At 43.5% G+C, this 15250-nt stretch overlaps 1 protein-coding gene across 2 annotated transcripts in view; it reads left to right on the forward strand.

The window, feature by feature from the left end:
- The first annotated feature begins 614 nt into the window (after nucleotides 1–614).
- syt9b (synaptotagmin IXb) overlaps nucleotides 615–15250 on the forward strand; it is a 22377-nt gene continuing 7741 nt past the window's right edge. The window contains exons 1-5 of one of the 2 annotated variants that reach the window (XM_084476944.1): nucleotides 615–793; nucleotides 6734–6909; nucleotides 7224–7274; nucleotides 7367–7584; nucleotides 7750–8290. In XM_084476944.1, the coding sequence (XP_084333070.1) occupies nucleotides 646–793; nucleotides 6734–6909; nucleotides 7224–7274; nucleotides 7367–7584; nucleotides 7750–8290 (1134 nt within the window). In that variant the 5' untranslated portion in view covers nucleotides 615–645. The remainder of the gene's footprint in view (nucleotides 794–6733; nucleotides 6910–7223; nucleotides 7275–7366; nucleotides 7585–7749; nucleotides 8291–15250) is intronic. The other variant, XM_084476945.1, reaches the window with a different exon arrangement.

The following is a 15250-nucleotide window of genomic DNA, read 5'->3' on the forward strand; positions in this document are numbered from 1 at the left end:
ACTGACCACTCCCTAGTTTAAATGGGACACTTTGGGTAAGGGTTGAGGGAGTGTTGGGGGGAGGGGGGGGGGGGAGGGGGAGGTGGGGGGGAGTTAGGATAACAGAGCATCCCGTGTGTTCATCTCAGTAAATGGAGTAATGGAGCGCAGTGAAAGCCACTGAGAAGCTCCTATACGCCGCGGTTGTTGCATCCGGGATCAGCGCTCAGCAGCACCCGAGAGGGACGGGCAGCGCCCACAGAGGAGGAGAGGATGGCATGGAAAGGAGTTCAGTTCAATTTAACGCGTGAGCGAGAGTTGTGAGACCGAGTTGGAACTGTGGAGGTGTTGTTTTGTTTTGTTCGTAAACGCAACTAGTTTTTCCGAAGCGATGATATACGAAATGTTAGACTTATTTCACGCCAATTCAAATCCGTAGAATGCTGTTTTTTTTCCGGGCATATTTGGAGAATATCGCCGTCTAGAAATCTGACGAGGAAAGGATGTTCCTGGTGGAGTGCTGAAAAAAAAGGAAGAAAATATTATTTCTTTACAAAGAGTGTTCGTTCAGCCAGCCTAGGGTGACTTGGGTTAAGTGCTTGTGAGGGTTGGGGGGAGGGGATCAGTCGGAGTGCTCGACCCAAGTCAGAAGGATGCTGGTGGGCAATGCCTGCAGAAAGAGAGGATGAGATCTGTCGAGAGGCTCTGGAGCTGCTCTCCGACCTGTGCTCCAGAGGCGAGGTGCAGAACGACAACTGCCTGGACTTCATCTACTACTTCAGAGACCTCGCTAGACCGCGGTACACCGACTCAGGCAAGACACGGTCATCTCATTCTATTCCCACGTTTTAGTAAAATAAAACAAACATTTTTTAAATATAATATAGTCCTTAAACAGAAAACCTCCACAAAATAAGGCCAGGTTGGGTTTGACGTTTCTTTGAAGGCTACCTCTAGCTTTTTATCTCGTGTTTGTCGTTAGTAGGCCTACAAAGCTCTATGCCTGGGAATGGAGCCTGTCTGGTCTCTCACAGACTGGCGGGGTTTCTCCCTCTCTCCTGGTTGGTTGCCTAAATTAACCATAACAGTAACTTGTTGCATGCCGTAGGGGTAGCGTCCCGCAGGCTGTTGGTTTGGACTCCCGCCCCAAAATCCCATTTATCTTCCTGTCATCGATATGTCAGCGATCGGTGTAGGTTACGAATATAAGAAATTTGTATGTAAGAGTACAGGTATTTGTTTTTGAAAATACGTCTGCTAATTGACCTGATTTATAGCAGGGTGGTACAAATTCAGACCCATTTACGCCCTAGAGCAAAAGTTTCTCTCAGCCATAATCAAAGATGGCACGTGAACGCTAGAAAGAAGGAAATACAGAGAGAGAGAGAGAGAGAGAGAGAGAGAGAGAGAGAGAGAGAGAGAGAGAGAGAGAGAGAGAGAGAGAGAGAGAGAGAGAGAGAGAGAAATAAAGAGTGAGAGAGATGTGCCCCACCTCTCATTCAAGCAATCTATTGAGTGTGTGTTTGTGTGTGTGTATGCATGTGTGTGTGTGTGTGTGTGTGTGTGTGTGTGTGTGTGTGTGTGTGTGTGTGTGTGTGTGTGTGTGTGTGTGTGTGTGTGTGTGTTGGAGTATGCATGCATTTGTGTGTGTATGTTTGTATGCAAGCATCTGTGTGTGTCTGTGTGCATATCCATGCATTTGTGCGTATGTGTGTGTGTGCATGGGGTTGAAAGCAGCTGGTGCCTGGGTGCTTGCTTGATTATGCCTAAATATCTTACAATCCATCATTAAACATGTATGACAAAAAAAGAACTTCCAACAACGAGTGAGTCCACTGAGAAACTCTGACCCATTTCCTCTTGGCGGCACCCATTAGAAATCCATGCTTCATGTAGACCAAACATCCGTCACTCAGGGCTCGATCCAAGCTGCTTTTCTACAAATACTACTTCCTGGGTGCTCCGGTTTCCTCTCAGGGCTAGATGCTATAGCAGAACCTCTGCTCCGACCACTAAAGGTTCAATTCTATACAGCAGAACATTGTTATGATTTTACTTAGGATTTTCCTCACATTCATAACGGGACAAAATAGATCAGTTTGAAATGATCCACAATTCACCCTCATATTTTCAATCCATGTTTCAATAGCATGCGTTATTTCATGATCGAGGCTTTGTGTTAGTTATGGAAGATCGTTATGGAAGATACATTGACAATTAGAGGTAGTAATAATATAGATAGTTGATCAACTATCATGCTTTCATTTTACACTGAACATTATAAATGTTTTAAAAATACACAAATTAATAGAGACACAGACTGAGAGTGAGAGTGAGAGAGGGAGAGAGAGAGAGAGAGAGAGATTTTTTTTCATAGTATCCGGGATTCGGGTTAATGAGAGACGGCGAGGTATCATTACATCCTTGATTGCATTACAGTGGTATTGTTGTTGCCTGGCAACATAACCTCATTGACTTTTAGGTTTTGGAAATATCTCAACCTCATATGATTTTAATGAATGAGCCCAGTAAATCTATTAGTTTGCTCTCCTCTCCCATCTACTCCTCTGTTCTTTTCTCTTGTGCTGCATCCTCTTCTCATCTCCGCTATACTCTCTTTGTTTGTTCAGCCCTTCTCTTCTTCGTTTCTCTCCTCTCCTCTGTTTGGCTCTTCAAAATTTCTATCAACTCATCTGCACTCTGCATCTTATCTCCTCCTCTCCTCCCTCCTCCTCTCCTCCTCCCCTCTCTTCACCTCTCCCAGACCCACCCTTGCTCCAACTGAAGTATCATCACCTCCCTTCTTTCCCACTGCTCCCCATTCATTACAGCAATTCCAAATTCCTGACATCAATTCTCCCTCTCTTCTCTCTTTCAAACTCGCCCAGTTACCACAGAGGTGCCGTAGATGGACTGCACCCACTCAACCTTTTTTTTTTCCAGGTCATAATTGATATTTGTATTTACCTCTGTGCATCCCTATGCCCCTTCTCGCACCCACATGGGCCCTGCCCTTCTGTTTGCAGCGGCTGGCTGGCTCTGTAACTCGCCGTGCTGCTGACGGAGCTGATTATTGCAGCATATTGAGCTGGTCTCTGTTCTCCAGGAGTCCTGAGGGAAAGCTCTACTGCTCTCCCAGGGTTGAACGAGAAGATTGCTACTGCTGAAAAACATGATTGAAAAACAAATTATTTTCTGGATGGTGATTAGTTCCAATAAGAATTGATCAGATGAATCAATGTGCAGCCTAATCACTCCCGCCCTAGTGACGTAACCTTTCAGAGTCACCACTGTCAATATATTTCAATAAATCTTTTCATTTGTAGTAATTTGTTTTGGATGGTCAATAGTGTTGTTTGGACTAACTGATAAAACAGCCAGTTCTTAATGGTTTGTTGTCATGTTTGTTGAGTCAGAATGGAAGTCGACCCCACCAATGGTAAAAATGTACACATCTCGGTGCATAGACTTGCAAACACGAGATAAAGTAAATGTGGGGGATACTAAAAGTGAAAATGGGTAATTTTTTTTATAAAATGGTGCACAACTATTAAACTCAACTACAGGTGAAATGTCTGTACCCTTTTTTAAACATAAAAGTGGCCCAAATGCAGGCAGGGAAACATTGTGTTCCCTCAAAACATAAAACAAATATATATTTGTGGCTACCATCGCAAGACAGCCTCGGAGAGCTGCAGAGAAGGTTGAATGAAGCACAATAAAGACTAATATGGACAATGGTGAAAAGGTGACAGTCGAAGGCCCATGTTGACTCAAAAGGTTCTGTATAGGCAGGTTGTGTGTAGGCTCTGTGTGCTATGGCTATGTTATTCTATACTCATGATACTGTGTTATTGTCTGGCTATGCTCTGATTGTGTGTTTGACATCAGTCTATACCGGCTCATTTGTTGATGGGTTTACAGTCTCACTAGCAGTCACCTTGCAGGTATTTATCTTGGTGGCTCTCTCGCCGGGTTGCCTACATTGTGAGTACCAACCCAAAAACACGATCTCTCATGCTCATCTTGTTTAGACTTGGCTTGAGGTTAATATTTCCAACAGACTGTTTTTGAAAAGGTTTAGATCGCCTATTATGTAATCGTGTAATTGGGTATGTAATCATTATGTAATTGTAATTCTTACAATTGAATATATGTTGTTCAACTTGAGTCATTGGTCACACTTTCCTTTGATAAAATGCAGTACCTCGAGGTTTCAGTTGATATGACGGGTAGACTGGCAGGGTTGGCAAGCAGACAGGTAGACAAGCAGGTAGGCAAGCAGGTAGGTTGGGAAGGAGGAAGGCAAAACCTTAGGTAGGTCATTATGTGAGCAGTACAGTATAAAGTAGTATAAAGTGCATACCATAAAGTGTGGGGCACAAGTGCTGAACCGCTTTTATGGTTTCCTATAGCCCTTCAAAATAAGAGTCTCTAGACTTCCTACAGTCTTTTCAAAATAAAGTGTATTTCAATACAAACAAATAATCAAGTGCTATTATCCAATATGGCTGTTTTAAATGTAGATCAAATATGCGTCCTACAATATGTTTCAATGAGCTTACAAAGCATTTTGGAAGCTGGCAGCAGTTTCTACCTATTGTCCTGTTATATAGAGCCAAACATATTTCCGGTGAAAGATTTTGATGGATATTAAATATATATAACTAGCTTAATAGATCAATGTATAGAATGGATGGTGAGATAAATGGAAGACTGGCTGAATAGAACGTTATCGATCTGTAGATTTATAGATAGCTAAATATGTGGAGGGAGAAAGAGAGAGAACAGGGATATATATATATATATATATATATATATATATAGAGAGAGAGAGAGAGAGAGAGAGAGAGAGAGAGAGAGAGAGAACAGATGGGTAAGAACAGGGGAGCAAATACTTTATCAGTCTGTGAGCTAACATTCAATCCCTTGGTTTTCTGTCAATACCAACCCATCGCTACATCCAAGCTCTTGAGAATATTGCTTGTAGAAGTGTATGTGTGCATTTCTGTGTGTGTGTGTGTATGTGTGCTTGTGTGTTTCTATGTGTGTCTGTGGCTTCAATATAAATCTGTATTCCCTCTACTTAGTGAACCGTGCAGATATTGCACATGCTTACATCTACCCTTAACATTAATAAGTTATGTGCTCGAAAACGGGGCAACTGTGAAGTGACAAGCTAAAAATGGAAATTGGTATGGAAGGGTATATGTGTGTGTGTGTGTGTGTGTGTGGGTGTGTGTGTGTGTGTGTGTGTGTGTGCGTGTGTTTGCGTAGCTGGCTGTATCATAGGACGATACATCTGCCACAGCAATCCCCCTCCTGTGAGTGACGTAAAACTGCTCAGAAGATGAAACCCTGTTTTCTTTCAGCCTCCTCTCCTCTTGGCAGGGGTAGGGGGTCCAATGAGTATTGGCAGTATCCCCCTTTGACGGGCTCGATAATCAGGCCATGCACAGTACACACACGGCCTCATCAATAGAGGATTTAGGTCAAATTAACGAAAGAAGGCCATTGTGTTTGTGTCCGTCTGGGGAATTCAAAAGCTTGATTGACTCGAAAGACAGGAAAAGACATTCGTCCAGATCCCCGACAAGAGACATCCATTCATTTTATGGCTGCATTTTGTTCTCTCTCTCTCTCTCTCTCTCTCTCTCTCTATCTCTCTCTCGATCATTGACCGAGTGAGAGTAAGTGATGTGAGACTAAGTGATGTGAAGTAATGTGTCGTTGGAGAGCAACTATTTTACTTAACACAGCCATCAGAAAGTAATCTCTACAGGAGAGTCAATATCCAATATCCAAAATGACTGTATTTAATGAAATTATAAAATGTAATTTGCTTGAAATACAACAGCACCATGAATGAACTTGAGGATGAGGATATATAGCGAGGTGTGTATGGGCCATGTGTTAGACTCTTGTCGGGAAAATCTAAGGACAGACAACCATACATGCATACATCGAGACATACATACCAATATACATACAGAGACTCCTTTAATTTAAGTGAGCTAGTGTTCAACCTTATAGCAAGCAAGAGATAATCAACTGGCTGATGTCATTGCTGACAGCTAGCTATTTTGGAGTGGGTTATTTCCAGGATGCTATTTCTGTGAACAAAAGCGTTTATTGTGAAAAGTTGGTAGTAATGCACTACAAATAAAATATCCCATAGCTCTCAAGAGCTCACACTCAACACTGTGCTTTCTTGGGTCCTCGCCAATGGGGTCCTTAGCAGTACACCTACCAAGTGTGAAGACGTGAAGAGATGAATGGTTTTCGAGAAAAACAGAAAAAAAAGGACAGACATACATACAAACATACTGTACATGCCATCATATATATTGACATTTACATAAATACATACATACATACATACATACATACATACCACCCTATATATCAACATATAGAAATATACATACATACATTCATATTTATCAACATATAATACATACATACATACATACATACATACATACATACATACATACATACATACACACATACATACATAAAAACACATACATTCATATATATCAACATACATTCAGTACAGACATACATACGCAAATGCATACATGAATAAAGAGACTTGATATGATTATATTCATGTTCCGAAATTGGCACTCTGTCTCGCATTGAATAAAAGTGTGACTCACTGACCAAATAAAAGCCAACTCTGCAACGCCCCAATGACTGGCTGTGTGTCTCACTCTCTGTCCCCCTCCTCCTCACCCCGTCTCTCTAGATGTCTCAGTCAGCCTGCTGTCGCTGCTGGTCACCACCTGCGGCCTGGCGCTGTTCAGCGTCTCACTCTTCGTGTCCTGGAAGCTGTGCTGGGTGCCCTGGAGCTCACGCTTCCTCCCCAACGTCTTCAAGGGGGCCCACTTCCTGGGGGGGGACCAGCAGCCTGTCCTAACAGAGGTGATGCAGGAGAGAGAGAGAGAGAGACCATTAGAGAGAGAGAGAGACAGACGTTGTGCACAGCAGAGAGATTCAAGCGCCCGTTTCAAATGTTATTGTTGTTTCTGTAAAACTCCAGTAAGGTTGTAAATGTTGTGTAGCGAGTAGCACCAGCAGCTGTACCACTTCAGTAATAGCAATAGCTAAATATTGAACATTGCTTAGGAAATCAACTCAAACTTTGGATTTAGACCTGCGCATCCTTGCTAGCGGATGCAAGATGATACCGTCTACTCTAGTATACTGAAAAAAGCATCTATTGTGTGAATTCACAGTCTATCCGTCCCTTCCTCTATTACTACAACCTACCACATATTCACCCTCAAGTATGTTCCCCTTTATAAACATAAATAATATTTTCTGATTAAAATATTGTTGCAATCGCAAATATACAAATGTTTAACTGTATTCTGTGCAGGTGGATGGAGAGGAGAGGGAGTACAGTGAGGATGCATGTGTCAAGCACATGACGGGGCCACCGGCGGGCGTGGCCGTCCCCGATTCAGCCATGAAGATCAGCCACACATCGCCGGACATCCCCCTGGAGGCCCAGAGCAAAGTGGAGAAGAACCACCTCCACACCATCGCCAGAGACCGGGTCCAGAGACAGATCACTGAGCCCACCTCGTCTGTTCGGTCAGTTTACACATTGAGATATATATATATAATGCATATATATTGCATGTCAGGTCAAGAGAATAATAAGGTTTCAAACACACACATACACACACACACACACACGCACAAATGTGCATAGACATTGACGAATGAACGACATCCCCCCCCTCCTCCCCAAAACAGCCACCACTCCATCAGGAGACAGATGAACCTGTCCAACCCGGACTTCAACCCGGGGCAGTTCCAGCGGCAGGAGTCCCTCTCGGGCCTGGGCCGGATCAAACCGGAGCTCTACAAGCAGCGCTCGGTGGACGGGGAGGACGGCCGGCGGGCCGACAGCTGCGGGCGTCTCCACTTTGTGCTGAAGTTCGACTGCGACCTGGAGCAGCTGATTGTCAAGATCCACAAGGCCGAGGACCTGCCCGCCAAGGACTTCTCTGGCACCTCCGACCCGTACGTCAAGATCTACCTGCTGCCTGACCGCATGACCAAGCACCAGACCAAGGTGCACCGCAAGACACTGCAGCCCGTGTTCGACGAGGTGTTCCTCTTCCCCGTCACGTACGCAGAGCTGCCGGGCCGCAAGCTGCACTTCAGCGTGTACGACTTTGACCGCTTCTCCCGCCACGATCTGATTGGCCAGGTGGTGGTGGACAGCTTCCTGGATCTGCCCGACTTCCCCCGGGAGACCAGGCTGTGCCGGGACATACAGTACGTCACCTCGGTGAGTCCAGAACCTTTCATTTCTGCTTTCTTGCTTTCTTTAATTACTCAAAGGGGATTTTTTTATAATACAAAAAAGAGTTTGGCTCCATGGTTAGAATAAAACATTGCTGACATCCGCTCCTTTTGTCTTTTGGATTAAAAAAGTCGAACCGTTGGCATTGTGTTCCGGAATCTGACCGATCCCAGGTTTTTTTCCCCGTTGAAACAGAGTTGACGTTGCAGGCTGCAATTGTTTCCCAACACTCATATAAGGCAGGGCTCTCTTGGAAACAGCTGAGCATGACGGATCCTCCTTAAAGAGTGGTGTGCTTTAATGCTTCCTGCGGCTCAATGTGAAAATCCAATGAACAAAACATTGGAACACAGCTGATAAGATAACCGATAATGTAACCAAATCCAAAAGGAAGAAAACAGATAGGAAGAGAAAAAACCAAAAGCCAAATCCAGAAGTCCATCTGATGGATGGGCTAGGAAATTCAAGCTGACAGGGTGTATTACTGAATGGGTGGAGCAAATGTTTGCAGAACTGAGTCTGAGTCTGTACTGACACACACTGGACCCTTTACACAAACAAAAGCAAAAGCCAAAGGATGAATTTAATCGTCATCGCCAAAATATTTCTCCCAAGCTGCAGTGCTTAAACAGTGTCAAGAAGCTCACTTATTATCAACTAAGAGGAGAGAAGTGAGAAATAAACAATGCTCAGGCAGATGCTAAGAGCCAAGTGTGAGGCTATGTCTGGATTTGAAGCTGCCAATCAGCACCATTTGTTTGGCTTTGTTTTTGATCTACTTCAATGTGTATGTGTGTGTATTTGATCTCTTTAAAAATTGACGGTTGACATCTCAAGGGGGTTTTCCCACCTTCAAGAGTTCAGAACGAGGACTACATCAGAAGGAGAGGGACATGAGAGAAGATGCTACCTGAGCCTTTTAAGTCGAGGAAATCGAGGAACGAAATGAGCAGATCAGCTAGGTTCAAAGGTGCTGATCAATACGACTACAGAGGCAACCAGAGGGACCTTGAAATCTGCTGTCGAGCATAAACTCACAGGCTAAACAAGATGCGAGCAGAAACTGACAAACCAATAGGGATAGGGGATAGAGATATGTAAAATGTTCTCCGAGATGACGCAACAATACATTGTTGTTGGTAAGCTAAGTTAATTAAAACACATCAATGTAAAGCCATAGATCCTATACTACTCATTGAAGCAGTAAAATGGGCTTTGTGGCTTTGAAGTTCAAGACACATTAAGTGTAAAGGTTGAAGTAGATATTTTAATGAGACTAGAGGGTATGAGGTCTTTTATAGGACATTTGCTGGGTGATTAAATTAATGTTGATGGGGAACAGCGGAGCGGTATTTTATGTTCAGACTTGATAAGGTAACTTGGATGCGGAACAGAGAGCACTCTGTTCATTTGTACTATATTTGTACCAGCCCAACTCCCATCCATTTCATCCGATTAACCGAGTCAACTCAATCAAAGAACAGTGCAATATATCCTGTAAACCTCCACCGAGGACAGCCAAGAGGGTGGAGGGTGGTGGGTGTGGGGGTGGTGTGGGTGTGGGTGTGGGTGTGTGTGCGAAGAAGTGGGGGGGGAACAACCCAACAATGTAGCGATCCCCGTCCCCCTCTCCCTCTTGAGTTTGAAACTCATCTTGGTTGCGAGAGGGAGGAACACAGAAATATACTTAGATGCGGTTAATGTTTAATGATGGCGCTGGGAAAACACATGGGGGTATAGTGACCCAGATCAACAGCGACGACAAGAGCCGCATTCGCTTCGGCGGCTGGATACAGTATCTACATAATGTTTGCATTTCATTAGGGCAGGAATTAAACCCGAAGCTCGCCAGCACACGAAGACGCACACGGGCGAGTGTGCTAGACAGATATCACGGGGGAGATGTCTGTCTAGGAGAGCTTTATTTGCAGCAAATCAAGAGAGACAGATTTCAACTGTTTAAAATAGCCACGTCAAGGTAGCACAGACACATTGCCGCCCCGCCCTCAGCTATTTAAAAAGAGTATCATCCCTTGCTTTAGTTAAAATGCTTGACTAAATGTGACCTCATTAGTGCGACTTCAAATACCACAATTTTTCAGTCTTTTATTTATAATTCATAGCGAAACGCCACCATAAACAGATTGAAGCAGCCACAAGTGGTAAAGCGCAAGCTATGAAAATAAACACAGTTAACTATGGCGTTAAAGGTGGTAGAGATCATGCATACTGTTTGAAGCGAACCACCACCAGCCCTACTGAATCAGAACAAGTATGATTGAAAATCGATGTCTGGTATTTCTTTTTTGTTTGATACCTTGAGTTTCGAGAGATGACAAGAAACATTTATAGCGAGAGATCTGTAGTTGCTTAGCGTCTGGATTGTTGTTACGGCAACCGTATTGTTCTACTGTTGCATTTACCTTTTTCTATTTATAGATGTGATCCTCTTATCATATTCACTATTTCTTCTTTTCAAGTTTCAAATGTATTTATTCGGTCTCAGTTCTGAAATCGAATGGATGGTCATATTCACAACATGATGTTTGAGAAGTGTTCTGTGGCTGTTTTCTTAAGAAAAGTTATGTCATTGTGAAATGTTTGTGTAACGTTGCTCATGCCACACGCCGGTGGCTTTGCTGGGCTCCTCCTACGACCAGGACCCCACCGGTTTGATGTTGAGCAAACCAAGTTATTTTTACATTTAGAGGAATAAAAACACACAGAGTAGGTGTTCTACGCTGCCGTGTCAGAGACCTACTGAGTGTGTGGTGTGTGGTGATGGCTAGTTTAGCCTGTGTGCATTAGGACAATGAACCACAGGGGTACAGCCTCACCCACAGTCTAATTGGTCTGACTCGGGCCAGGGGAGGCCGCTTAAACCAGCCCTTAACCACACACACTCCACAGCTAGGAATGAAAAGCCATAGTTTTCAGCCTCTTCATGTTGTTTTTCCTGGTTTTCGAAAGCTTCTCCCTCTTCTTCTACTCACCTCTTATACAATTTGTCAGAGCTGCCGCAACGAGATACAGTATGACAATACAGTCTGAGAATTTACTTCAGAAGATGCTTTTCCCAGGAGGGTAAATATGGTTCCATATGTATGACGAGATGTGCCCAGCCTCTGTAGTTCACAAGATTTTTTCACACTGTGATTTATTTATAGATTACTCTTTTGATTCATCTAATGCATTCTCTTCTTCAGCAGAGTCTAAGGAGTGATCAGAAGTCATATTGGTTGATTGATGCTTGTGCACAAACAGACACGCACGCACGCACACACACACACACACACACACACACACACACACACACACACGCACACACACACACACACACACACACATGCATGCACACACACACACACACACACACAAACTCACACGCACAAAAATATTCAAACACACACACACACACACATACAGTGAATAGTTCAATGTCAAACACACATCAGAGGTGGTTTCTTGATTCATCACTGACTGTGGGTCAGCCATGCTGGGGCCTGACCAGACACTGGTCTGAACCTTTCTCCTCACAGACACTCCATCACCTTCTAGCTCTCTGTCTCACACATTCTCTCTCTCTCTCTCTCTCTCTCTCTCTCTCTCTCTCTCTCTCTCTCTCTCTCTCTCACACCCAGTTACCCCCTCTTCCTCCACGTCGCCAGTAGATCTGGGTCAGGTCCCTTGGGGGCTTTCTCTCAAGGCAGGGACCCCTACGCTGGTCCAACCTCTGGTGGCTGGTCTATTAATGATGACTTCTTTGGCTCCCTGTGCGTCCACACACACCCACCCTGTGCGTCCACAACGTACATAAGTGTGTACGTTGAAAAAGAACGCGGAACAAACAATAAATCAACATTAGAATTAGAGAATAAACACACCATGTCAATCGAATGTATGTCCGTGAACAATTTGTTGTATGGTAAATCCAAAGATGCTCTTGTCGGAAGCTATGGCACTCATATGTGAAGCTAACAACCAGGGGCGCAGTTCACCATATAGGCAATTGAGTGAACGAGCGTCAATGGAGATTTTCCATCAAATCAATGATCTACAAGCTTATCATTTTTCTGACGGTGGAAAAGAAGACACTTTTAATAGCATTATATTCATTACGGCCTGAACCATTTAGGTGGAAGAGCCAATTGTTATCCGATTGATCATTTCCTCATGAAATATTCATGAGGATATCCTGCTGTCCATTGCCACAATAGCTGCCAACTACTTGTATGGTAAAAGCTACATTCAATTTAAAAGCTTGATTCATCTTTTGCGGCGAGAAATATGTAGCTTAAAGGCAGCATATTCACCTGTTTTATTTAAATGGCGCCTATTCAAACATGTTTTTTTGCATTTGGCTTCATTCACCCTGATGCACTACACTCTGCCTCCGGTGCTCAAGCAGATCTTTTTTTTGCGGTGCTCATGCAGTCTTTTTACTGACACTTTACGGTCAAGGGGAGCGGCATAGCTCTCTTTAATAGCTCTGGTACATCCAAGTAATAGAACTATAGATCTCTTGTCAGATCATACAATTTATAAATATATGTAAAGCAAGATGCTGCCCTCTCTTGTAGCTGCTTTTGGGAGTTTGCAACATTGTCGATGGGAGGGCTCAAAACCAGGAAATACAACAGTCTGCCAAATGCTCACTGAAGGTTGATGTTCCGATCAGTAAATGTGACTGGAACAGTTCACATCACAGATTTGCATAAAGAAAAAAACACATCATCCGTTGCATAAAGTTTATGCGGGATCCACTTTTGTCCTTCCACTTTTGCTGCGTCGCAGGCCACTGCCCTATCAGGAGCTGCCCCGTGTAAAATAACACAACCAAAACATGATCTGGGGTTAACTGTAGAAGCATGAGGTCATGTCAGACCCAGATCCCAACAATATGCATCATCAGGCAAGTAACCTACTCAGAATCGCCCCTTGGTCAACCACTTATTGTAACCATTAGTCATCCCCCGTGATCAATCCTTTACACTGTATCTGGTCCTCCCTGAATAGAGATTGCCCCAGGAGGGAACGTGCATTGCACTACTCCATCTTGACTAAGAGGAGCTTTGCTCATTTCCTAAGACCCTCTGCTTCCTGCTCTGCTGAGGGCCATATGCCGATGGAGATCACGTTACCTCACATCTGTCCAGTCGGCGAGCCCTTCTGGACCTGTGCAACCGGACATTTGTTTTTATAATTGCCGGTTAGCATTGTGCTGGCGGTCTACAGAGGATACGTGATGTAGGTGAACGATACAAGTCAATCAGCATGTCTTCTACACTGCAGAAGCTAGGGAAACTTTTACTTTAGATTCTACAGTATATGTCCTCTAAATTAAACAGGACATATACCTATAGAATCTATAGGACATAATCTACAGGACACATACCTACAGGATATATACCTGTAGAACCTAAAGGACATATGCTCTGTAGGATCTACAGGGAATATACCTGCTGTATAATCTACAGGACATACCTGTAGAATATACAGGACATATAGCTGTAGAATCTACAGGACATATACAGACATATACCTGTATAATCTACAGGACATACCTGTATAATCTACAGGAAATATACCTGTAGGATCTACAGGACATACCTGTAGAATATACAGGACATTTACCTGTAGAATATACAGGACATATACCTGTAGAATCTACAGGACGTACAGTATATCACACACTGACGCACACTCCTGGTTGAATCTTCTTGTGTTTAGTTGAGCGATGAAGAAGATATTTTTTTAGAGATGAAGACAATGAAGGGCCCAGGCGATCCATACTATCGACCCCAGACTGCCAGGCCCGTAATTAGGAGCTTGATGAATGGGGTCAGCATCTTCACGCAGTGTGCGAGTGTGTGCGTTCGTGTGCGCATGTGCCTTTGTGTGAGTGCGTGCCTTTGTGTGTGCATTTGTGCGTGCGTGTGTGTGTATGCATGTGTGTGTGCATAGTGTGAGTGTCTGTGTGAGACAGTTAGGGGTAAGTTCACACTCCCTAACGACGACAAATGTAGCAGTGTAACAAGCACTTGCCCCGTATTGATCCGGTGAGAAATATGAGTCTGTCGATTGACTCAGGAGGACCACATGGTGTTGCCTTCACTTTTTTTTTAACTTTCATTTACTCTGGGAAAGGATTGTTTTATATTCTAGCAGATTTTTTTTCCACTTTCCTTCCTGTCCTGCCGGTCCTCCTGGTCCTTCTCGCGAAGTACCTGTACCTGGAGAAGAGGGCACACAAAAAAGCCCATTACAACAGGTTGGGCAAGTGGGTCCGTGGCGGGATTGTGATTAACTCAGCTGCACCGGGTCTTATGGTTCAGCTCCAATGATGTCTCTGTGACGATGAGACTGCTTTAAGTGCTTTAGATTTATAAACACGTAATCCTGTCAAGATTTCAAAGCCTATGAAACTTCCCTGATCTTTGATATGATACCGAATGAAGGACTCATATCACATTTATATATAAATATATTTATATATAAATATATATATATATACATATGAAGTTTTCATTTGAAATATATGAGATCAAAGAAAGCAAACCCTTTCTGCTTTAGAACGCTACGTGACGCGAATAAAACATGAGTCATTGCAGTGTTATCGTATTTAAGTGAGTTAATTCCTTGAAAGCCTGCAGGTAGTCCCTTGATCAAGGCAATAACCTTGATCAAGACCTCAACACACAAATACGAATGAGATCATGGATTACATTTGAATGCTTAATCCATGACATGATGGGGCGCTCACTTAAAACAATTTAAAAACATGTCTACTTATTGGTTTGAGTAGCATGTGATCAATATCATAACATTGATAGTCCACACCACGCTACGCCTTGAAAGGGTTCACCTTTTGTCATTCTTCAGAGGGGGTAAAATCAGTCCGTGCTAAGTCATTATTTCAACAACTTGTGAGGGTAAACTAGTCAT

Source organism: Micromesistius poutassou, assembly GCF_964030765.1.
Source record: "Micromesistius poutassou genome assembly, chromosome: 13".
Classification (NCBI taxonomy): Eukaryota; Metazoa; Chordata; class Actinopteri; order Gadiformes; family Gadidae; genus Micromesistius; species Micromesistius poutassou.